At 31.7% G+C, this 25,371-nt stretch overlaps 1 protein-coding gene across 1 annotated transcript; it reads right to left on the reverse strand.

Annotated features, from left to right (window-relative positions):
* Positions 1-6,297: 6,297 nt before the first annotated feature.
* LOC108456026 (myb-related protein 315-like) lies at positions 6,298-7,696 on the reverse strand. The gene is made up of 3 exons (XM_017754619.2): positions 7,312-7,696; positions 7,094-7,223; positions 6,298-7,011 (listed from the first exon to the last, which is right to left on the reverse strand). The coding sequence occupies exons 1-3, from the start codon at positions 7,442-7,444 to the stop codon at positions 6,543-6,545; spliced, it is 732 nt and encodes a 243-aa protein (XP_017610108.1). The 5' UTR covers positions 7,445-7,696; the 3' UTR covers positions 6,298-6,542.
* Positions 7,697-25,371: the final 17,675 nt, after the last annotated feature.

Genomic DNA, 25,371 nt, shown 5'->3' on the forward strand with positions numbered 1-25,371 from the left:
TAATAAAACCAACTATACCAAGTGCTTCGATTGATAGTGTGATCGATTCCTCCGACGTCCGATGATCCTCGAGCTAATTAGGTGGCACTATAAGAAAATGGAAAGGAGAGGGAGTAAGCATAAAGCTTACTAAGTCGCTAGTTTTGATTATATTTGTTTCAGATATGTATTGCTTGTAAAACTAAATAAAATTATCATTTTTAGCGGTTCTTATTGTTTTAACAAAAAAAAACTTCCATTTATATATATTATATGGTTCTCGACCCACGTTTTGTATTGGGTTAATTAGTTTTTGAATCAAATTATAGAGTAAAAATTTGAAGGTCAAAATATGTTCTAAGCTCTATACTCTTTGTACATTCAAAATTTAGTCTCATACTTTTATTTTTAGGAATTTCGTCATTTTACTTTTCATAGTTCAAATTCAGTTCTAATTGTTAACCCTATTAAATTTTTATGTTAAATTCATAAATGTGATATATTGAAATTAAAAAGTACTCGTTAAATTTATATTTAAAAAAGGCATTGTAATGAACCTAAATTTAATAAAAAATTTATTGTGTTAAAAATTTTTAAAATTCACATCAACACTTTAATCAAAATAAAGAATTTAGACTAACTAACGATATTATAAAAGTAGAGGTACTAAATTATGTCAAAAATTAAAGTATAGAGATTAAATTTCAAATATAGGAGGAAGAAAACTGAAATTTAGCCATTATTATATAATCTAAAAATTATTAAAAGCTTCACACGTGTCTTGAACAAAAAGAAGAAGGCATTTCTTTTACATAGAGAGTATAAAATTTTAACGGTACTAACAATTCTTAAAAGTTCACATCAATAGTTTAATCAGGATAAAATATCTAGACTAGCTAACGAAATTAGAAAAGTTTAGGTACTAAATTATGTCAAAATTTAAGGTATAGAGATTAAATTTCAAATATGAGCATAGTACAATGACTAAAACTAAAATTTGATCGTTGTTATATAATCTAAAAGATATTAAAAGCTTTACAACTGTTTCGTGTTCCTTTTATACATAAAGTATAGAATTTTATTGGTGCTAACAATTCTTTAAAAAATCACATAAACATTTTAATGTCAAAATTAAAGTACAGAGATCAAATTTCAAATGAGCATAGTATTGGGACCAAAATTAAAATTTGATCATTTTATATAATCTAAAAAATATAAAAAGCTTTACAAGTGTTTATGAGGCATTCATTATCCATGAAGAGTATAGAATTTTAACAGACTAAAATTATTAAAATTTACATCAACATTTTAATCGAATAAATATTTTAATCGAATAAAATATTTGGACTAGCTAACAACATGATAAAATTTAAAGTATTAAATTATGTCAAAAATTAAGGTATAGAGAATAATTTTCAAATATGAATATAATATAAAGACTAATACTAAAATTTGATCATAGTTATATAATGTAAAGAATATTAAAGGTTTCACACGTGCCATGAAAGGAATGTCTTTGGCATTCCTTTTATATATACTAGCATAATTTTCACTACGTTTTGTTTAGAGTTGATTATTTATTTGTATCAAATTATAAAGTAAAAAGTTAAAAGTTAAAATATGTTCTGTCTCTATACAGTTCACACTTTGAGAATTTAGTATCTTTTATTTTCAAGAATTTGCTCCTCTAATTTTTTTTAAATTTAAAATCCATGCTAGTTATTATTGCCATTAAAATTATTCTAATAAATTCACTGGTGTGACCTTTGAAAATTAAAAAAATTATATTTTCACTTGGTAATCATGTAAAAATAAAAATATTGATTAAATTTTTTTCTTAGAAACACTCGCTTGAACTTCTCATGATAATTTTTTTTTGGTTAGAGTAGTGACTGATTGAAAATTTGATACCAATATTTTAATTGAAATAATTAACAATATTAGAAAAAATTAATGACATTAGTATAAGGGCTAAAACCGAAATTTGATCATTATCTTATCTTGTCAAAAAAAAATAGCAAGACAAACTCAAAAGAAATGCTAATCAGATGTTAGTCTCTAAGAACTCTTAGGTCATTTAAATTATATATAATTATGTATATTTTAATAAAAAAGTTAATAGTTTTAGCTATTTGAATTGGTTAATAATATTTTTGAACTCGTTAATAATATTATAAAAATATATAAAAATATAGATTCTAAATTATATTAAAATTAAAGTAGTTCTCATTAATGAAAAAAAACCAATTATAGTTTGGACACCTATGTGTCAAAAGACTTACCTTCTATATGTATATAGATAGTGTGATTTTTTTTTCTTTTGTAACCGTCTTTAGTTGTATTTGATATAGATAGTTAATTATTATTTGATAATTATTCTTATATGGAGGATAGATTTTAGTAATTTCTCCGTAGCTGATCTGGCTTAGTTGGACAATTTTGGCCCATGAATTTTAAGATTCGGCTTTGAAGCCCAAAAAAGAAAAAATGGATTATCTTATTTTGAATTATTATTTTAATTTCAATATTAAATTTAGAGTGTCAATTAAGGTGAGTATTCGATCGAGTCCAGTCGCGTCAAGTCGAATCGAAGAAAAAATTTTGAGTTAGTTGAGTTGACGAATCTTATTTTAGTAATCAAACTCAAGTTGAATTTTTTTGGAATCAAATCAAATCAAGTTAAAAAATTTCGAGTCGAGTTAACGAATCATATTATTTATACTTAATGTTGCGTTTACATGGACCGATTATTTAACTAGTAGATGAAATACAAGATTATTTAACTACATAAACAATATAATGGTTTTGCCTTTTAACTTAATGGGTAAATATTTTTCAAAACGACATAATTTTACTTTTTAACTTAATGGTTTTGACTTTTAACTTTAGAAAAGATAAACATTTATCAAAACAACGTAGTTTTGTCTTTTCTTATTTGAATTCTCGGATAACTCAAATTGTGTAATTCATATTCGAGTTAAACCAATAAACTTATTTTTTTATTCGAGTTGATTTGAATAACTCAATTAACTCAAATAACTCAAACTATTTAATTCAAAATTTAAATTTTTTATCGAGTTTTTCGAATCGAATTAAATTTTGCTTACCCCTAGTGTCAACCCCTAGAGAAATTCTAACAATTACATATTTTAATAAATAAAAATAAAGTCAATGGTTAGGAATAAATTTGTTAGTTTGATAAACTAAAAACATATATATAATTCCATGATTCTCAAATATTTTGTTTTTCGCGTGCCAATAGTCATAATTTAGATTTTACGTATTGTATCTATATCTTTTATTCAAATATATAGAAGTTTATTTGCTCTTAAAAACAATAATATTAGTGTTTTCAGGTTTAACCATTATATTTTGCATCAACTTTTTTATAGGCTTGAGCTAATCCGGTTTGAGCCATTTTCTCCACCTACCTTGATTACTGAATTATATGTTTGAAGTCTATCAGATATTTTTTAAAATATATATCTAATATTTGATAAATTTATTTTAAGAATGACATAGCATATTGAAGAATATTTATTCAATATCATTATATATTTTAATATATTAAATAATAATCCTATATATATTATATTATATTATAGATTTTGGGTTAAATCAAGACCAATCACTTGGCCTTTGTTTAATTTCTTGTGGGAGATTAATTAAGGACCATAAAAAGATAAGTTGCCAATAAAATAATTTTTACAAATTAACAAACTATTTTTTTTTAAAAAAAAAATTGATCTCATTTATAATGTCGACCATTATCTATCCTTTTTAATTTTTATAGTGTGAACACGAAAGAACATTGTATAATAAAAGCAAAATAATGTAAGTTGTTTTGTATATATTAATACATCGTTGATGATGATAGCCTTGACGATTAATTAATATCGTACAATGATGACAACATAAACATGCCTACATTGGTTATTACAAAACTGATGTTTGATTTTATTTTATTAATATTGTTAGGTGTGTTGGAGCTTTAGCTTAATAGAACAGCCTACCTTATCTGACTAGAAAATAATAATTGTAAAAAAGGTTTAAAATCATCATTTCAAGTTAAGGGTTGTATCCAAAAATTTACATTTTGTCATATTAAAACCTTATTCGATGATCCAATACTCAGCTTTCAAGTTCCCTTTTTTTTTCTTTAGTTTAAGATTATTTGAGATTATATAAAATTCGCTTAGCTAATTTAGTCAAATATGTCATTATAATTAGTTTTGATGTCAATTCAGAAATTGTAATCAACAGATAAGCAAGTGATGAGACTATAGCTTCATCAACTTTGTCACTTTTCCCTTTCCCAGTTTTTACGCTGCTGAGGTTGCTTTTCTTAACTGTCAATTATGATATTCACCTCTCAAGAAATTACTTTCGATTATCCCCATTTTTATTTTTTTTATTTTGACACATATATAAATATAAATATATGAAAATTTTAGGATCTGTTTTATGATTTACGTAAATTAATTTTTAAGGTTGATAACTGCGCTTTTAATAATAATATTTTTAATGTTTAAACTTTTATTTTCTCTTTGGTTTGTAATATGCTTGGTAAAAATGAGACAAGTTGTGAGTTTACCTCCCTTAAAAATAATAAATTCTTTCAAAATTTATGAAATCATAAATTTATATAATGATATGTGGGATATGCTTCGTATTTATCGGATAGTTTGTAGGCACTTAATAAAGATAAAGGCAAAATAGGCATGAAGTGGATGACACTGATGTTGAGATGTCGTGACGACGCAACAAGTTCTCTAATTGACGGAGAGGGTGATGTTGTGACAAGTATGCATATGACATCACAACAACACGACATATTCCTCAAATAATACAGTCATATTTTGATAGTTAAGTAGAACTTTTTCTCCCCGCCAAACTCTGATTACTTTAGGAATATTTTAATCATTATAGTCTTTTATATTCAAGGATTTGGGTAATGTATTTTTAATACAGTAGGTTTATTTTTTTCATATTATACTCTCATTTGTTTATTCATTTAGTGAAAAGTCGAAGTATCCTTTGCCAGTAAATTTTATCTTCTTCGGAGAAGTTTTTCACATAAAATTTGTATTTAATATTTTCTATTTCATTATTTATATAAATCGATCCCAATATGATAAAATTATACCTTTTAATTTTTAAAGTAAATTTTTATTTCACCCATAAACAATGATTGATTATATTATTTTTAAAAGATGTTAAAACACATGTCGAAAATGGCATAAATGCATATCTTTTACTCAAGGGTTATATTATGGAGTTTCCATATGAAGATTCCTTCCCTGCAAGAAGTCAGAGATGCATGAACAATGAACATAAAATAAACAATTCATATAGGATCCACTTCAGATTAAGTGCTAAGCACGCCCTCTCTAGTTTATCTCTATCCCCAACATTTCGAGTATAAATTTTAAAAAAGAGCTAAGCAAGTTCCATGAATTGGTTTACAAAAATACAGCCCGAAAATTGTTAACAATAAACAAATAACCAGTACCTCGGTTTGAATAATTGCTATAGCATCTTAATTCGAGTGTGTTTAAATTTATAATATTTTGTAATTTCAGAAGTTGAGTGAGTAATGAATAGTTTATGAACTGTAGTTAAAAAATAAAAAATTAGGTTTAAATTATGGTTTTCACCCTTTATTATATTTAATTTGAGAACTTAATACTTGTTATTTAATTAGGCATAATTTGATCTCATATTATTATGGGATAAATATCAAATTATATATGAACTTTTGTCTAAAGTGTAATTTTATACATGAATATTAATTTGGTGTAATTATACACAAGAGATTTGAATTATGGTTTATATATATACATGAAACTTTAATTTTGGTTCAATTGTACACATTTAAAGAAATGAATACATATATCTATTTTAAATTGGATTAATATAATTGATTATTTATACAATATATCAACATAAAATTATGCTAATTTAATCATATTATTAGTGATTTGTGAAAATTAAATCAAACTAAATTTTAAGTTAAAACACACAAAATCAAAATTCATATATAATATTACATATTAGATCAAAGTTCATTAATTATTTTGATATTTATCTATCCCTTAATTCAGATTATTTATCCCAAAATTTGTGTTATGATTATCAAAATGGTTATTTTTAATTAATTTGTCAAAAATTCCGGACTAACATAATATTTTAGCGGTGATAATCATTTGACATTAATGAAAGTTAGAATGTCAAATTATGTGAAAACAAATCCCAGTATAGTGACTAAAATAGCAAATTTCACAAAAACAATGAGAGCTCATGAATCATATTGTAAAGTTAAATGAAGAATACGTTGGAAACTTTCATAATGATGAAATTTACAGTTACAAAAGGAGACAAGCTTGTAGATCTCTTCTGGTCAATTGTTGGAAGCTTGAAAGAACAAAAACAGGGCTACAAAGAATTAAACAAGACATGCACAATTATCAAACCTTCAATCCTCCCAAACAATTGCCCATTTTGCAGCATATGTCATTCAATGGAAACACTTTTGTTCCTTTGAAATTTGCTTTTTTGTTTTATTAAATAAAGCTATCCCATGAGAGAAATGAATCCACACTATCAACCCATTGCTTTAAAGAATCTTCTCCAATGGTGGAATTGGTTTCCCCCGTTGAAGATTTGTTGGAGGATTCTTCCATTGAATATGAAGAAGAACAAGTGTTGTTTGCAGCATCTTGATTCAACCATGAATCCAAATCAAAGCTCTCACATAACATTTGGTAGCTGTTGAACAGATCATTTGTTTCATCCAAACTTAATTCAATTCCCTCTACTTTCTCATCATCATCTAATTTGATGCCTTGTTGTTGATCGTCACCATTTGACTTGTTGGACGAATCCCCATCATTTTCCTCTGCTTTCTGAATTGGCTTGTGCGTCACAGGGTCCAACCCAAGTAGCTTTAACTTCTTCTTGATTCGAGTGTTCCAATGGTTCTTGATTTCGTTATCGGTCCGCCCCGGAAAATGTGATGCAATCTTTGACCATCTAGAAAAAAATGTCCATCTTTCGTGTTAGAGCCAAGAGCAAACTGGCAATACGAAGATTGTGTTTGTTTGCCGATTCTTACCGGTTTCCGAGTCGGGCATGAAGTTGAATAATCTGATCCTCTTCGGATTCGGTAAATGCCCCTCTCTTAAGGTCAGGTCTTAGATAATTAATCCATCTTAATCTACAACTTTTCCCACACCTTAACAACCCTGCAATCACCATCATACAAAATGCCAACATTTTATGAACCATTAAATCGAAACTTAATTTGATAGATTGATATGAACCGAAGTGTACCTGCAAGCTTTGGAACAGTTCGCCAGCAATGGATGCCATTGTTGAGTATGAAGTTCATCAGCTTATGATCTTCCTCGATCGTCCACGGTCCGCGCTTTAACCCTACCTTATCGCAACAAGGTTGTCGTCCCATTTTTCCAAAACTCACTCAGGCTAAAGCAGAAAACTCAGTGACAAGGGTGCTTAAAAAGGAACTTGGACACCAAGAAAAAAGATTGTTAAGCTTGAAAGCCAGCTCACTCGAGCATTTAAAAAAAGAAAAGGAAGGCAAATATGCTGCTGAAGAAGGGAGATTAATGATTGAAACACAAAAACATAAATAAAAATTGATGATTTTTAAAAGCATGAAAGATATGTAATCATAACAAAAATGGCCAAGTATTTTATCTGAGACAATGGAAATGGTCCTATATATAAGAAACAAAAACGTGGGTCGTCTTCGTTGACAAAAAATACTTTAATTTTTTTTCTGAAAATTTTTTTTGATTGGTTTGGGTTTTTATATAATAAAAAAAATAAGCCCAAAGAAATTTTCAAAAACATTAGATGAAGATTCCATGGACATAAAAGCTGGCCAGTTTTGTCGCTGGAAGCAACTTTATCATCTGTAAGGGAGAGTTGGAAAAGAGATTCCCTTTCGTTATATATGTTAAGTGCATGCATGCCTTTAAATTCAATGACAAACAAGTTAATGTAATTTAGTTGCTGACAAAAAAAATGGTTTAGTAATTAAGTAGCAGTCAATGTTTATGCAGTTGAAGGTAGATATAAGAAAACAACATAAGTGGAATAAAAAAATAGAATATCAAGTTAATGTAATTTAATGGTTTATATTTTTTTAACATAAAAAAACTTTAAACAGCTAATAGCCATATTATCCAAGACTTTAAACGCCAATGATCTGACTTTTTATACAAGAAATCTATAAAAATTGGGCATTTATTTATATTTATATTTTTATATGTATAAAAAGAAATGAAGAACTTGACTTAATATTCCTATCTGTTTGAACTTGTCATCAATGATTCCTTATATAAAATATATATATATATATATATAGGTAAACAGACAGCTGAAAATAATGAAAGTATAAAAAGGAACATACAGGGACCCTTGAGGCTGGTGAAATGATTAGAGGGTAATCACAATAGGAGACATGATGGTCACCAAAGGTTCATTATAGCCTCTCAATTGCAGCCTTTGGCTTATGAATGAAATGCCAAATGAACCCGGATAGTATACCTTTAACGTGAGTATATTCAATTTTTTTTTTTTTTTTTAAAGTTTGGATATACATTGAACACGATTTTTTTAAATGAAGACATATAAGTTATATTTTAGTGGAAGCCCTCCTCCAAAGACATTCCCTTAACACAGAAAGAAAAAATAAAAATTAAACTGAAGATCATATTCTTCTCGGTTCATGCATGTACAAAGTGATGAATATTCCTTATAATGCACAATAGTTCATGTACAAAGTCTATTGTTTTTTATGTAGGACTAAATGCTGGCTTTGTTGGGGTTTTAGTGAACATTAAGCTTGAATATCCTAACAAGATTGTTGTTATTTTTTTAGTTTAGTTGTAAATTCATAAAAGATAAAACTTAATTGGTTGAACTAATAATATATGATAAAAAAACGACTTTTATACATTAATACACCAACTTGGTGAGTGGAAAATTAAATTGATTTTTTCAATGTTGGAAAAATTGGAGTCGTAATATATGACATAATCTATAGTGAAACAAGTCAAGAAGGAAGATGATTAGCTGGTGAAAAAAAAATTTGCCCCAATCACTTAATACAGCAGCTAGTATCCAGCTAGAAAAAATCCTTACCAAAATGACAAAAACCTGCTTGAAAATAAACTAGTAATTCTCAACTTGTCAATCATTACCTAACCAGACAGAACTTAGGACAAAAGGAAGAAATTGCAATAGCCTATGACATATTCTTTCCCTTGCATAGTGTTTTAAAAAATAGCTTTAAATCCCACATTGGTTGTGTATCAAGAAATTTGATTGAATTTTTAAGATGAAGGTAGATTATTCACAAGATAATTAGGCGAGAAAAGACAACTATGAGATATTAGAGTGATGCTTAAATCAATGAAGGCTTTCAAAAAGAAAAGTTTAAGGGAAAATGAGCACAAAGTAATGACGAGATCTAGATAACAAAGATGATGGAATAGTGAATAAAACTTCACTTGAGAAACTAGCTTGGAGCTCAAGAATGCTTTATGAGGATTGGCTTATTTTGTAGGATTTGTTGTTTGTGTGTTGAGAGTTATGCCTCAAGGTTCGACTTACTATTTTAAGAATTGGCTCATTCTGTACAGTTTGTGTTAAGAATTATGGCTTAAGATTTAGATTATCATTTCGGGGATCGGCTTAATCTATACAATTTGTATGTTGACAATTATGGTATAAGGTTTGGCTTACCGTCCGTTGATGTTATTTGCTAATGTATTATCTTGAGTTTTACCCTATAATAGTGAATTGGTATAACAATAATTCACTTTTACTGTAATTTCTTTTCTTGGTATCATTTTTATACTCAAAATATCTTTTAATATTAATTTCTAACGAGAATCATCAATGCAATTCATGATGATTGTAAATGATCAATCTTATCATCTTAAACCAGAAAACAAGCTATGGTATATATACACAATCTGTCAAGACTAGTTACAACTACCTTAACTACCATTGCTAACTACTAACTGTTTAACTGTTAACTGTCATAACAGTTTTATTTCTTAACATACCTCCATCTTTTTAATCTCTGCTGTTTGTTCAAGTTTTGCAACTACTTTAAGACACGATCGAAACTTTGTAAACAAAGGAGCTGACAAAAGTTTGGCAAAAATGTTTGCTACTTGCTCCTGTGCTGGAACATGCCTCACACTTAACTTTCTGCAGCAACTTTCTCCTTAACGAAGAACAGATCCAACTCAACATGCTTAAACTTTGAATGCAATATTGGATTAACTGATACAGCAACAGCTCCAGAATTATCACACCACACAGTAGCCTTTCTAGCTAGAGAAACATGCAATTCAGATAATAGGGATTCAAGCCAGATCATCTCAATAACGGTATGAACAAGCCCTCTATATTCAGCTTCTACAGTTGACCTGGAGACAATTTGTTATTTCTTAGACCCCCAGGCTACAGGATTGCCTCCAAGGAACACACAGAATCCTGTAGTAGATCACCTATCATCCACATCAGTTCCCCAATTTGCATCCGAATATCCAACTAAATCCAAGGTGGCAGCTGTAGTGAAATGAAGACCATAGTCAACAGTGCTTTGAAGATACCGAAGAATACGTTTTACAGCTTTGAAGTGTTGGTCGAGACATTTATGCATGAATTGACAAACTCTATTTATAGAAAAGGTAATATCAGGTCTTTTGATGACCACATATTGCAGAGCCCCCACAATGCTTCTGTATTTAGACTAATTTTCAATTGCACTGCCAACATATTAAAATGAATTTGTTGAAGAAGCCATGGGTGAAGGAGATCCTTTTGCTTGATCCATTCGAGCCCTGCTTACAAGATCAAGGATATATTTACGTTGGCTCAAGAACAAACCATTAGTGGTGGGAAGGACTTAAATGCCAAGAAAATATCCAAGAGGTCCCAAATCCTTTAAAAAGAACTTAGTATCCAAGGTGGTGACAAAAGTATCAATGCTACCTTGATGATTGCCAGTGACAATGATGTCATCTACATATATAAGGACATACAGAAGCATACCCTCAGTCCTTCGAACAAAAAGAGACCAATCAGACTTGACCAAAACAAAGTGGGACGCAAGTAAGAAATCATTTAGCTTTGAGAACCAAGCTCTGGAAGCCTATTTAAGGCCATACAAGGCTTTCTTCAGTCGACATACCAAGATTTGGTCACTATTCTTTTGCTCAAAACCTGGAGCTTGAACCATATAAATCTCCTTTGACATATCACCATTGAGAAAAGCATTGTTGATATCAATTTGCCTTAGCTGCCAACCAAACTTCACAGCGAAAGTTGAGATAACTCGAATTGTTTTTGGTTTTACAACTGGACTAAAAGTTTCTTAGAAATCAATTCTAGCTTCCTGAAGGAACCCTTTGGCTACTAATCGACCTTTGTATCGAGTAATGATGCCATCTGAGTGGTGTTTAAGTTTGAACACCCATTTGCATCCTACAGCTCTCCTGTTTGTAGGTAAGGGAACTAAGTCCCAAGGCTTGTTCTTCAGCAAAGCATCATACTCTTGCTGAGCTACTAGTTTCCACTCATTGCTGGCAAAAGCCTACTCAATCGTGACAGGTTCAGTGACCCCTAGCTCGGCTGAAAACACATTGGGTCTGAAAATACCACTTTTGGATCTAGTTTGCATAGGATGAGAGTTGACAGGAGGATCTGACAAGTACTCAATGGCCAGAAGACTGCTAGAAGCCAACCAAGAGTTGAACGAAGAAGCTTCAACAAGATAAGATAAAGGTGGAGAAGAAAAGGAGTGAACAGACCTACTACTGTCATTTGGATTCCTTGGCGAGATGTCAACAAGTGGCCTAGACTGTAGATCAGTGGACTGTATAGGAACAGAACCTGGAAGAGCAGACCCTGACATGACTGCCAAATCTGGTTGAGTTGAAGAAGAAGGCATAGGTGAGACACCAACACCAGATCATTGTAAAGAAGAAAATACAACTAGAACATGAATCTGTTGATGCTAAAACTAAGGCTGAGCCCGAGAAGAGACAAAACCACTGCTTAAGCTAGAAGAAGCAGTAAAGAGAAAGCAGTTGTGATAGCCCTATAGTGACCCTAGTCGGAAATCGGTTTCGGGACCGCTAAACCGAGTCACCAAATTATTTGAATGTGATATTTATGGTCTAAAATATGTGAATATGAATGTGCAAAAATTTTAAGCTTCGATTTAGTTAATTACATGTGAATGTAGTACATAGGACTTGTGTGACACTTTTGAAATGTGATAGGCTAATCTACAAGGATCAAATAGTGCATGTAATCAAAGGGGAGGACTTGCATGTCAATTTTCCCCCCTAATTAGTAGTGGCCGGCCATGAGCATGGGTGGACAAAATGTTATGGCTAAAAAAAAAGCATGTCATAGACATGTTGGGTTAATGCATTATGTAAGGAAAAATAAAATAAGGGGCATGGTAATAAAATAATGAAAGGGAATATGATGAAAACAAAGAAAAAAAAAGTGTGTGGTTGTTTCCCCATTTTGCGAAACTAGAAAAAAAAGAAGGCTTCATCCTTTGGTTCATCCTTGGCCGAAAATTTTAAGGAGGAAGGAAGAAGAAGGGTTGAGAGGTTCGGCCATGCATGTAACTAGGCTAAGGTATGTTTGATGATGTTCCATGAGATGCATGCATGTTTTAGTTGGTAGCTTGAGTTCTACCTAGCCCATGGTCTAAATCTTGCTAGGTGATGGAAATGACACTCGGCCATGGATGCATCATTCTTGCTTGGTGTTGATGTCATTTACATGCTAGAAATGAAGCTTTGTAATGATGCATGTGATGGTGGATTGATGCCTCTTGGATTTTCTTTTTAGCATTTTTTTGAGATAGACATTAGGTTCTTTGTTTAACCATGACCAAAATCGAAATGGTATGGTGTTGTGATGCATTCGGCCATGGTAGAAAGTAGAGGAGAAATATGGTTGTTGTTAGATGAAGTAGAGTCTAACAAATGAGCACATATGTGCATTAGTTGATATATGGAGAAGAATCGGCTAGCAAGTTGTGTGCCAAGGCCGAATATAATTTTGTATATTAATGAGTAATGCATGTGTTGAATTGATGGAAAGGGAGAGGATACTTTAATAGTGTATATATGTGTACTAGCCAAGTTTTGAACTTGAAACAAAATGGTGTTTAGTCAATACAAGTGACCATACTTGTAGAATGTATTAAATGTTGCAATCGGCCTTAGCATAGATGTGTATGTTCGGCCACATGAATGAGTACATAAGTTGATGTGTATGTTCGGCCATAGGTAAGCATATTGATGGCTTTTTCTTGACTTAGAAAATTCGGCTAAGGGGAATATTAGCTAATATGTTGAATTCGATTTGTGATTTCGTACATATGTGACTCTAATGTCTAATGTATATATGGGCTAAGTACCTTGAGCTTCTCTTTTGATGTTCGAATGAATTGTATTAAATTTGCTTGATGTGATTAAAAATGCGTATGACCATTGTGTATTTGAGCTAAAAGGTGGCCACATGACCTATCAAACTCCTTGTCATATTCGGCCATAAGCTAGCAAAATGAGACTTTAATAAGTTAAATTTGTTTGAATTAGCTCAAGAGCTTAAAGGACCACAGTTGGATAAGGGAAAGGAAAAAGTGATCGAGTAGCTGTCGAAATCGCTTGACCACATCCGAGGTAAGTCTTTGAGTAATGAAGCTTAGATTATGATTCGATTAGATCATGTTTTAAATAAATCAAAAGCATGCTCATGCATGTAGCTATTGAGCCGAAATGATAATGCTTGATAAGTGACTTGAGTTTGAATTCTAGTTATGAAATTGTAATAGAGATGTGTCATGATTTATTGAGATGTGCATAGATATTCGGTTGATAACCGGGCTAAGTCCCGAAGGCATTCGTGCGAGTTATTACACCGGGCTAAGCCCGAAGGCATTTATGCGAGTTACTAAATCCGGGTTAAGTCCCGAAGGCATTTGTGCAGTTTACTAATTCCAGGCTAAGCCCGAAGACAATTGTGCGAGTTACTAAGTCCGGGTTAAGTCCCGAAGGCATTTATGCGAGTTACTATAACTGGGCTATGTCCCGAAGGCATTTGAACGAGTGGCTATATCCGGTTAAATTCCGAAGGTACGTGATTCGGGAATGAGCTTCCGGTATTTGGCTAAGATGATCCCTTATGTATGAATATAGGGGTTGGAATGTGAAGTAGGAATGATTTGAGAATATGTATATATGGAATTATACGTTAGTTATATGAATGCTATACCTCTAATGTGCTTAAATTCTTTGCTCAAAACTTACTAAGCATTTAATGCTTACTCCGTTTCTTTGATTTTCTATTTTATAGATTTTGGTTCTTAAGCTATCGGACTCGGGATTTTGAAGTCGAAGTCGCCCACACTATCAAAGCTCCTTTTGGTATACTTTTGGTTGAACTTTGAAATGGCATGTATAGGACTACCCTTTTGTTGTTGGTCATGTACCCTTCGGTTTTGTGTAAATTTGGATAGCCATGCGAAAATGGCTTAAATATACTTTGATCATAGCATTATAATCGTTTTGTATGTTGTCCGTCGAGAGGTATGGAAATGTTGGTAACGGTTAGCCATGGGAATGGTTATTCATGATCACTTTTGGTATATGTATGACAAACTTTAGTTGATCCATGGAGGATCATGAAATAGGTAAAGTTTACCTTAAAAATAGATGCTGGCAGTAGCAGTGATGCGGATGTGAAAAATCACTAAAAATAGTAGAAATAGAATTAAATAGTGAATAAATTATGTAATCGAACCTTGATGAATCTATTTTCATAGGATAGTAACGAAACTATCATATGAACAGTATGTTAAGAGATATTTAAGTTTTCGTGAGATAGGACCAGAACGGTTTCTGGAGTCCCTGTTCCGACTTTGGAAATTCATTATAAATTAACCAGAGACATTTAGAAGTCATGCCATATATGTATAGATTCCTTTTTGAGTCTAGTTTCTATAGAAATAAACAGCATCAGTATTGAAGCCCTGTACAGGGAGATATCCAAGTCGTAATGCATGAAGGTCAGGGTAGTCGTACCCTGTAACAGGGGAGACTTTAACTAATAAACTATACTAATTGAACAGACCAAAAATTCTAGAAACAAATCCATAGATGGAAATATGAGTCTAGTTTCAGGGAAAAATTACGAAACTGATTTTCGAGTTTTGGAAATCAAGATATGATTTTTAAGGTGACAATGACGCAGTTAGCCAACTGTCTGGAAATTTTTAAAATGGACTGTGAAAGCAAGTGATTTAAGTCTGCAAACCCCTCGTGTCCGACTCCGGTAACGGTCTCAGGTACGGGGTGTTACAATTTTATTGGTATCAGAGCTATGGTTTAGTCGATTCTAGGACTACCGTAATGCATTTGGGTTTAGCTATACATGCCATTTTATGTGATTATTTGATAGTGTGGTGATTTCTGACATTTATAAATGTGTTTATTTATAGCAATGGATCCCGATCCCGATCGAGCGGTAGCTGATGATCTTGAGAGTGTAGCGCCTGCTCCCGCACAAGGGACAGCGCCGGCAGACTCTCAACCTAATTCTAGTAATCCGAATGATGAAGCTAGACAAGCTTTCTATAGCGTAATGAATGATTGGTTCAACCAATACATTCGAACTAATACGGCTGTTCCACAACCTCCATTCCCGACAAACACAACCCCAAGACTCTACGATACCTCCTAGAGCTGACCAAATAAGGTCAAATAAGCCCCAGCTGATGTAATCCGAAAGCATGGGGCTATGAATTTAAAGCTACGGACAATGATGATGCCGAGCAAGCGGAATTTTGGTTGGACAACACTATCCGGGTACTCGATGAGCTATCCTGCACACCCGATGAGTGCCTAAAGTGTGCCATCTCCTTGCTACGTGATTCTGCCTACTATTGGTGGAATACATTGACTTCTGTTGTGCCTAGAGAGCAAGTAACTTGAGAGTTTTTCCAAATCGAGTTTCGGAAAAAGTATATCAGTCAGAGATTTATGGATCAAAAATGGAAGGAATTTCTTGAACTTAAACAAGGTTCCATGTCGGTTACCGACTATGAACGAAAGTTTGTGAGGCTTAGCCGGTATGCACGAGAATGCATTTCCTCAGAAGCCGTAATGTGTAAACGTTTCGAGGATGGATTGAATGATGATATAAAGCTGTATGTCGGCATTTTGGAAATCGAGAATTTGTGGCACTTGTCGAGCGAGCTTGCAAAGCCGAGGAGCTCAAGATGGAGAAAAGAAAAGTCGAGGCGGAAGCAAGGAGTTTCAGAAGAGGTCTTCGGGAAGCCCTTCCCACGATCATCGAAGAAATTTAGAGATGGCTTAGGCGGTCTAGAGACACTTCAGGTTTTTCTAGACGAGATCGCGATCGACCCCCTGCAAGTGCACGAGTCACTTCGGTCGCCAGTGTGGGAAATGATCGTCGAGATAGAACGGAGTGTTAGTATTGTGGTAAATGGCATTCGGGGAGTTGTAGATTCCATGACCGCTCCTGTTACAAGTGCGGGTCATTGACCACTTTATCAAAGATTGCCCGAGATTGTCCGAATGAATGTGAATCGAGTGGGAAACCGGTGCTACCACCGCCGAGGTAGACCATCTAGAAATACGGCAATGCTAGTGGTGGTCGAGAGGATCTAGAGATGTTGCGACCAGATCCGAGGCTCGTGCTCTGCTAGGGCTTATGCTATTCGCAAGACGCGAGGATGCTTCCTCGCCGGATGTTATTACCGTACTTTTACTCTCTTTGATACTAATGTGATTGCTTTGATTGACCCTGGTTCTACCCATTCTTATATATGTGAAACCTTAGCATCCAGTAAGACTTTACCTATTGAGTCTACTGAGTTCATAATTCGGGTGTCAAATCCCTTAGGTCGTTACGTGCTTGTCGACAAAGTGTGTAAGAAATGTCCCCTAGTAATTCGAGGTTCCTATTTTTCGGCGGACTTGATGCTTTTTCCGTTTGATGAATTTGATGTTATTCTTGGTTTGGATTGGTTGACCGTGCATGATGCGGTTGTGAATTGCAAAAACAAGACTATTGATTTGAGGTGCGCAAATAACGAGATAATCCGAGTTGAGTCTACGGACTTAAAGGGGTTGCTAGCTGTAATATCAGCAATGTTGACCCAGAAATATGTAAGAAAGGGGTGCGAAGCATACCTTGCGTATGTACTTGATGACTAAGAGTTAGAAAAGAAACCCGAATCGGTGCCGGTGGTTTGTGAATACCCGGATGTCTTTCCCGAAGAATTATCGGGTTTACCACCTGTTCGAGAGGTAGAGTTTGGTATTGAGCTTGTACTTGGGACTACGCCAATTTCGATAGCTCCGTATCGTATGGCACCAACCGAGTTAAAAGAGTTGAAAGCTCAGTTGCAAGAATTGACGGATAGAGGTTTCGCTCGACCAAGTTTCTCACCTTGGGGTCCACCAGTATTGTTCGTGAAAAAGAAGGACGGAACCATGAGGTTGTCCATTGACTATCGTCAGCTGAATAAAGTGACGATAAAGAATAAATATCCGTTACCGCGTATTGATGATTTGTTTGACCAACTAAGAGGAGCCTCAGTGTTTTCAAAGATAGATTTAAGATCGGGTTATTATCAGTTGCGAATTCGAGATTCGGACATACCCAAAACTGCTTTTAGAACGAGGTACGGACACTACGAATTCCTAGTGATGCCGTTTGGGCTCACTAATGCCCCCGCGGTATTTATGGATCTGATGAATCGGATCTTCAGACAGTACTTGGATCGATTCATAGTTGTGTTTATTGATGACATTTTGGTCTATTCGAAAGATAAAACCGAACATGCTGAGCACCTGAGATTAGTGCTGCAAGTTTTACGGGATAAGCAGTTATATGCTAAGTTCAATAAATGCGAGTTTTGGTTAAGAGAAGTTAGCTTTTTGGGTCATGTAGTATCTGCATCGGGTATTCGAGTTGACCCGAGAAAAATCTCAGCCATACTTAACTAGAAGCCTCCAAGAAATATTACTGAAGTTCGGAGCTTCCTGGGGCTCGCCGGTTATTATCGACGATTTGTAAAAGGTTTCTCGACGATAGCCACGCCAATGACAAAGCTACTTCAAAAAGATGTTAAGTTCGAATGGACGGAAAAATGTCAGAAAAGTTTTGATCAATTGAAAACTTATTTGACTGAAGCTCCAATTCTAGTGCAGCCCGAATCGGGTAAGGAGTTTGTCATTTATAGTGATGCCTCCCTACTTGGGTTGGGTTGCGTATTAATGCAAGAAGGTCGAGTTGTGGCTTATGCGTCGAGACAATTAAAGCCACATGAGAAAAATTATCCCGACCCATGATCTCGAACTAGCTGCTATCGTATTTGCTTTGAAGACATGGCGACAATACTTATTTGGTGAGAAGTGCCATGTATTTTCAGATCACAAAAGTCTCAAATATTTGATGACTCAAAGAGACTTAAATCTGCGACAAAGACGTTGGCTCGAGTTGTTAAAAGATTATGAGCTTGTCATTGACTATCACCCGGGAAAGGCTAATGTGGTTGCGGATGCCTTAAGTCGTAAATCACTGTTTGCTTTACGAGCGATGAATGTACACTTGTCTGTTCTAGCCGACAATGTGTTAGTAGCGGAATTAAAGGCCAAACCATTGTTGATTCATCAAATTCGTGAAGCTCAGAAAGTCGATGATGAATTGGTTGCAAAACGGGCTGAATGTGTTCCGAATATGGAATCAGAGTTTCAAGTCGATGATGACGATTGTTTGAGGTTCAAAAGTCGGTTGTGTGTCCTGAGAAATTCGGAGCTTATTTCGATGATTCTGAACGAAGCTCATAGTAGCCGAATGGCAATTCACCCAGGAAGTACGAAAATGTACAACGATCTGAGACGTCAGTTTTGGTGGCATGGTATGAAACGAGACATTTCCGATTTCGTTTCGAAGTGCTTAGTATGTCAGCAAGTGAAGGCGGAACATCAAGTGCCTACGGGTTTGCTTTAGCCGATCATGATGCTAATCTGTTCTTGTTCAAAAAGACTCATACTCCACTGGCAAGCCTACAAGAATGATGCTAATCTGTTCTTGTTCAAAAAGAACATTGCCAGTAGCCATCAAAGTGTCACACAAATTTTTAATCTTGGCCAAGTATTCTTTAATGATTAACTGCCATTTTTTCTGAGAATAGAGAGAATGTCTCAAAGTAGAGACCGTCAGAGCAGATTTAGAAGCAAAACGTCTCACACCTGTGCTCCATACATCAAAACTTTATTAGGCACCAGTGAGATGAACCAGAACATCATCACAAATGGTGGACAATAGCCAGGAAGCTAACAACTTGTCCTGTTGTTTATGAAGAAAGAAGTCAGGATTAGCCACAAGATTACCATTACTATCAACAACAGACTGCGAAGGAACAGTAACAGTTCCAAGAACAAAGTCATGTAGCCCATACCCTTCAAGAATTAACAGAACTTGTTATTTCCATAAAAGAAAATTGTACTCACCAAGTTTCACAGTGTCATACTTAAGAAATTGTTGAATCTTTCTCAAAGAACCAGTACAAGGATCAGAAGAAGAACCTCCTGCTGGAACACCTATGTTGATGGACTGACTGTTTTCGTCATCATTGCCAGAGACGACCTCTGTCGCCATCAAAGAAACTAAAGAAAAATACTAAAAAAAAAAACTTAAGGCTCAGATTCCATAATAAGAATCATCAATGCAATTCATGATTATTGTAAATGATCAATCTTATCATCTTAAACCAGATAACAAGCTATGGTATATATACACAATCTGTCAAGACTAGTTACAACTACCTTAACTACCATTGTTAATTACTAACTATTTAACTGTTAACTGTCATAACAATTTTATTTATAACAGTTTTATTCCTTAACAGTTTCTAAAATAATTTTAATTTATAAAATTTTCTCTTCAGAAAACCATGAGAATCCAATGAACCAAAAGCATTGAAAAAAAGCATGTCTAATTACATCATATTAAAGTAGTAATACATTTTATGAAGGAAAATTTGTTATTTGTGGGATTCAACTTGAGAGGAGAATGTAGGACTAACTATAATAATATTAGCAAGCTTACAACAAAATATAATTGTCATTTTCCCAAGTTTCATTCTTCTTTCTTATTTCTCTTTAGGAAAGTAAACACTTACTTTGCATAAGAATCATAGCGTATTCCACATTCTCTTACAAGAGAAAGGACAACGATTTTAGTTCAATCCTATCCTGAATTTTTTGTCAGAACTTGTTGAACCACAAAGCTTAAATTAAATTTGGTTTCGAATCTTTTTCTTAATGAATTTAGATAACAAAATGTAATTTTTTTTAAGGTTTTCGTTGGGAAACAACATGGGATTTAATATCCAACTTTTTTTGTTGGTTCGTTTCATTAGCTTCATGAATATTGCAGTATTTTATGTCTATTTGATGAAAAGATAAAACACAATATATGAACAATTTTGATGAACCCACCTTCCTTTCTTTAGCCTTAGAAAATGGTAAATTTTTTTATAGTCTCTCTAAAAATTATAATTATGAAATTGGATCTTGAAACTTCAAAAATTCTTGATTTCCGGTAAAGTCATGAGAAAATTTTCTAGCATTATGAACAAACAACAATCTTTTCAATTGAATTATTGAGATACATATATATATATTGATGATACATTTTATACTATATGCAGAGAGAACTCAAGTGAACAGATGAAGTAAGATTCAGGCCTAGGCCTAAGTTGGAGTAGCCTCATAGAGGGATCAACCTAATGGCCTATATTTCAAAAATATATATCGATATAAATGTCAACGATATGTATTTCATAGATCAAACAAAAACTTGAATAATATAATTAATATTTTGCAAATGAAATTCAACAATAAGTTCGCTTGATATCGAATAATTAAAAGAGAAGTTGGGAGAGAAGAAAGGAAAATAAAATAAAATCATATCACATAATATGCTTGGGAGAGAGTTTTTTTAAAAATAAATTAAAATGCAAACATAATAATTAAGAAAAAAAGTATAAACATCTTTATCTTGATTTGTGATGGTTGAAAAAGAAGTGGAAGTTAAATAAAATACAATTATTCCAATTAAACACTATGCCATTGGTAAATGAAATTTATTTATATATATTAAAAAAACATTGTCATATTTAATTTAATATATTTTTTATTAATGTTTCTCAATGTATTACGTTCTCACTACATAGTCATATAATCATATTTATTTAGACTCAAAAATTAGGCTTAATTATGGAAATTGTCATCTCTCCCTCATTTTACACCCATCACTTTCCATTTTATTTTATTTTATTTATTTATTATTATTATTATTAGGGTTTAGCGTTTTGCCTTTTTTTTTCTTGCAAAAAAAGAAGAAGTGGATATTAATTAAGCAGTTTGACAGAGAAATTATAATTAAGATTTTGCTTGAAAATATTGCGATTGGTGCAGTTAGTCATAGCACTTTTGAACCCTAATTATTTTTAATTTAATTAGCATTATCTTAATTCAGCTTTTTATTGATGGCTTCTTCCATTATATTATTCCTCCTTTTACTCTTTTGTCGTCATCCATTTTCAGCCTCCACCAGTCATTATTTCGTCAAAAACAAACAAATTTTCCTTTAAATTTTTGCTTTTTCAAGCTACAGATATCTTTGCCCAAAATTGCATTTGATTGGTCATATTGGATATGATTTAATTAACAAATTAGTATTCAGTTTAAAATTTAATTATCAAATAAAAATATTTTTATATATTTTAAATAAAGAAATTAACTTTTCAAACTTTATTACTTTTCCAAATGCTTTTAGTTAGAAGAAAGCACCCATGTTTTATTTAGTTATAATTTATAATTATATTAATAATTAACTATTCAGGGTTAGTTTATTATTGAAGTGGAAAAGTATTTTAAAATATTTGATAATATTTATTATTGCTGTTAAAAACACTTTTGAGAAGATAAAATATATATCTTAAATATAATATTGTAAAGTAAAAGATTTAATGAAATGATAAAAAATAATTTCATTAAAAGTACTTTTCAAAAACTAACTTTGATTAAAATTTTAGTTTAAAATCAAGATTGATTTGAAAAGTTACTTGTCTACCAAATTTTTAGTATGGAATCATGATTTGGGTTGAAGTGTTTTTCAACCTTAATGATAAATAAAACTTTAAGTTAATTTGTCCAAAGACAAAGACAAAAGTTTAGAATTTAATAAAATTACAAATTAATATAATAATAAAATTATATTTTCAACCTTTAAAATTTTTTTATTCACTTTTTTTCCCTCTAAAGTAATTTTCTAGTTTTACCCGAAATTACCCATATATGATTCACGTAAATAAAAATTGAAGCCTAACACTCAGAAGTCTTGTACCCTCAGCATTACCATTTGAACCAAGGAATTATTTAAAACCTCGTTTTTCTTTCCTTTTAGGAAAGCAATTTCCCCGTATCATAATAATTATGATGATATAAATTTAAAGTTAGTTTAGATGGGTGGTGTGTTTACTTATTATTAGTATAAAAATAGTAGTGACATTAAAATTAAATATTGTAATGATATTGTAGCGTGAGACAAAAAGTAAAGTAACGTATTGTATTGCACCGTACCAAACTTACATTTAATCCTTTTTATTTTTAATTTTGGTTTAAAAATCTCAAATATATAAAAATAAATTGAAATCTTCTATTCTTTGAAATAGTACAAAATATTAAGAATGATGATTTTGATTTTGAAAATTTTATTAAAAATTAATTATTTAACCTGAAGTGTAATAGTTACCCATAATTATCATTGATTTTGACCCTATTAATAGTAGTTTGGTACATGAGTTCCTAACAATATTTTTAGATATTTATATATAGAGCGGGTAATTATTTATAGGTATGATTTATCCACAAACTATAAATCTATATTTATTATAAATTTTTATATTATTAATTTTTAGATAAAAATATTATATTGTAGGTATATTAGAGCTTAGGTTCAATATCAAGTAACATTATTCCTCTATCTCAATTATTAAAAAATGGAAAAAAAAATTGAGTTGGTAAAAGACTAATATATTATTTCTTTTAAATGATAACAAATATTATTATAATAATATTTTTGTCTTTTCATATATTTATATAATGTTTAAATAAAACAACTAAAACACATATCCAAAAATCAAATGCAAATTTAATAAGATTTATATACAAGCTTTTCATCACTCTATCTGAAATCATTGTTAGATAAATTTAAAAATTACATAAAATATTTCTTATCTACGTTGTGAATGTGACATAATCTAATAATATATAATTAATCCAAAGAGCACCTATCAACTATAATCTAAAACCTTCTTTGAAAAAATTAAATTAATTCAAAATTAATAATAAAAAATAAATAGTAGAATTAAAAATATATATGAAAAATGATATGTAGATAATGAGCTACTTATCACTTATAATCTTTTATTTATTTCTTTCAACATTATCTTTTAAATATTTTACCGTTAAAATTTTAAAACTTATATTTATCGGTCTAATTAGATTTCATATTTAATTTTAAGTTAGATGTTAAACATATTTTATAACGTAAACTGAATACCTAATTTTTATTTCTTATTTTTTAATTTTTTTAATTTATCACATCATTTAAGAATAAAGTCACATATAATTCTTAATTTAAAATTTCTTTATCTTTAATTTTTAAGTATATTTTAAATATAATTATAGATTTCTTTATCCGTTTTATTTCTGTAACTTCTGTTACTTATGTCACTTCAACTATGCATTGCATCTTAAAAATAAAAAGTTATGAAATGTAACACATGATTCATAATTTAAATATTTTATGCCATTATTCATTCGAAACACTATTGTTGGAAGTTAAAAAATTACTTACAAATTTAATAAGGTGACACATCTAATCTAATGTATCATATTATATAAAATTAAGGTTTTTCATGCAAAATAGGAATCTTAAAACATAAGATTTCATAACGTGATAAGTGGCAGGTCTCATTGGTCAATATGTTAACATTTTATAAAGATCCACTATTAATCACAGTAAATAATATTTTCATATATTTTAAAATTAATTTAATTTCCACATTTATTTTTGAAATTAATTTTATTTAATTTTGGTATAAATTCTTTTAAATTTCAAAAACAATTAATTTTTTATATTATTATAAATGGATGCCTCATTTTAGTGACTATTTTTTTATAATTTTTCTTTTTTTCTTTTTAATATTTGATGTATCATTTTATTTTCATTTGTTTTTTTTTACTTTCTTAAAATTTAAATTCTTATAGAATGAAAATGATTCAAGATTCTAAAATTAAACATACATATATTTTATCATGTTTTATTTTCTTAATCATATTGTAAGTTTTAATACAACAAAATAATTATTAAAATTTTTAATAAAATTTGCAAAAATTAATTTGACAACACTTAAATTATTTTCAAGTGCCATTGTTGATGCACAATATTAACAGAGATAGAGAAGGAGGAGGGGGCAGTGTCAAAGGAGGTCAGTTCACCCATTCTAGGGTTAAGAGCCAGACAGATAGAGGGACTCAAGATGAATGCTTAGCGTATTAGGATTTTGAGTGAAGAGGAGTCCCCATTCTAAGTGGTATATTTGGGTATTTATAGAACGGTTGAGGACCCAAAGGAGGGCCCAACTAGGTTTGCAATAGGTGTGGGCCCAACAGAGGGCTCGACCGAGTTCAGCTTGTGGTAGGGATATAACAATAGCTCTTTACCCAAGAGATAGGTTATAAAGTAATTGTGCCTCAAGACCATCCGCAAGCTAACCTCCGCGGATGGTAGTTGTTGCAAATAAAGTAGCGGAGTGAATGGTACAATTTATTGCCAGATGACTCAGGAATATACGATGCCTTGCGAGGCTATTAAATTCATGCCTACACTCTTTAATAATGCATTGTGCGAATGGTTTTTCTATTCATAGTTAACTCATATAAATTTTGCTTTGTGATTTAGTGGGTGGTATGCCCATTGTCAATTAGAGGATCCAAATTTATACAATGGAGATTTGTTGTATGTATATCGTGGGTGCAATTATTGGAAAATGTAAAATAGAGGAGGTTTAAGCTATCCGTAGGTAATGTAAAATGTAAGACATGCAACCCATTCATTGGTAATATGAAACGTAGGAAAATGTATACTATCCATTGGCGATGTAAAACGCAAAGGATGTTTAATGCTTGTTAGACGTAAGATATGCATAATGCT

The sequence above is a fragment of the Gossypium arboreum genome, chromosome 9 (assembly GCF_025698485.1).
Source record: "Gossypium arboreum isolate Shixiya-1 chromosome 9, ASM2569848v2, whole genome shotgun sequence".
NCBI lineage: Eukaryota > Viridiplantae > Streptophyta > Magnoliopsida > Malvales > Malvaceae > Gossypium > Gossypium arboreum.

Excerpts from the sequence above, each read along its gene's own strand:
- LOC108456026 (XM_017754619.2), bottom strand. The coding sequence starts at position 7,444 with ATGGGACGACAACCTTGTTGCGATAAGGTAGGGTTAAAGCGCGGACCG. Across the intron at positions 7,224-7,311 it reads AACTGTTCCAAAGCTTGCAG|GGTTGTTAAGGTGTGGGAAA; the intron begins GTACACTTCGGT and ends TGGTGATTGCAG. Across the intron at positions 7,012-7,093 it reads CATGCCCGACTCGGAAACCG|ATGGTCAAAGATTGCATCAC; the intron begins GTAAGAATCGGC and ends ATTTTTTTCTAG.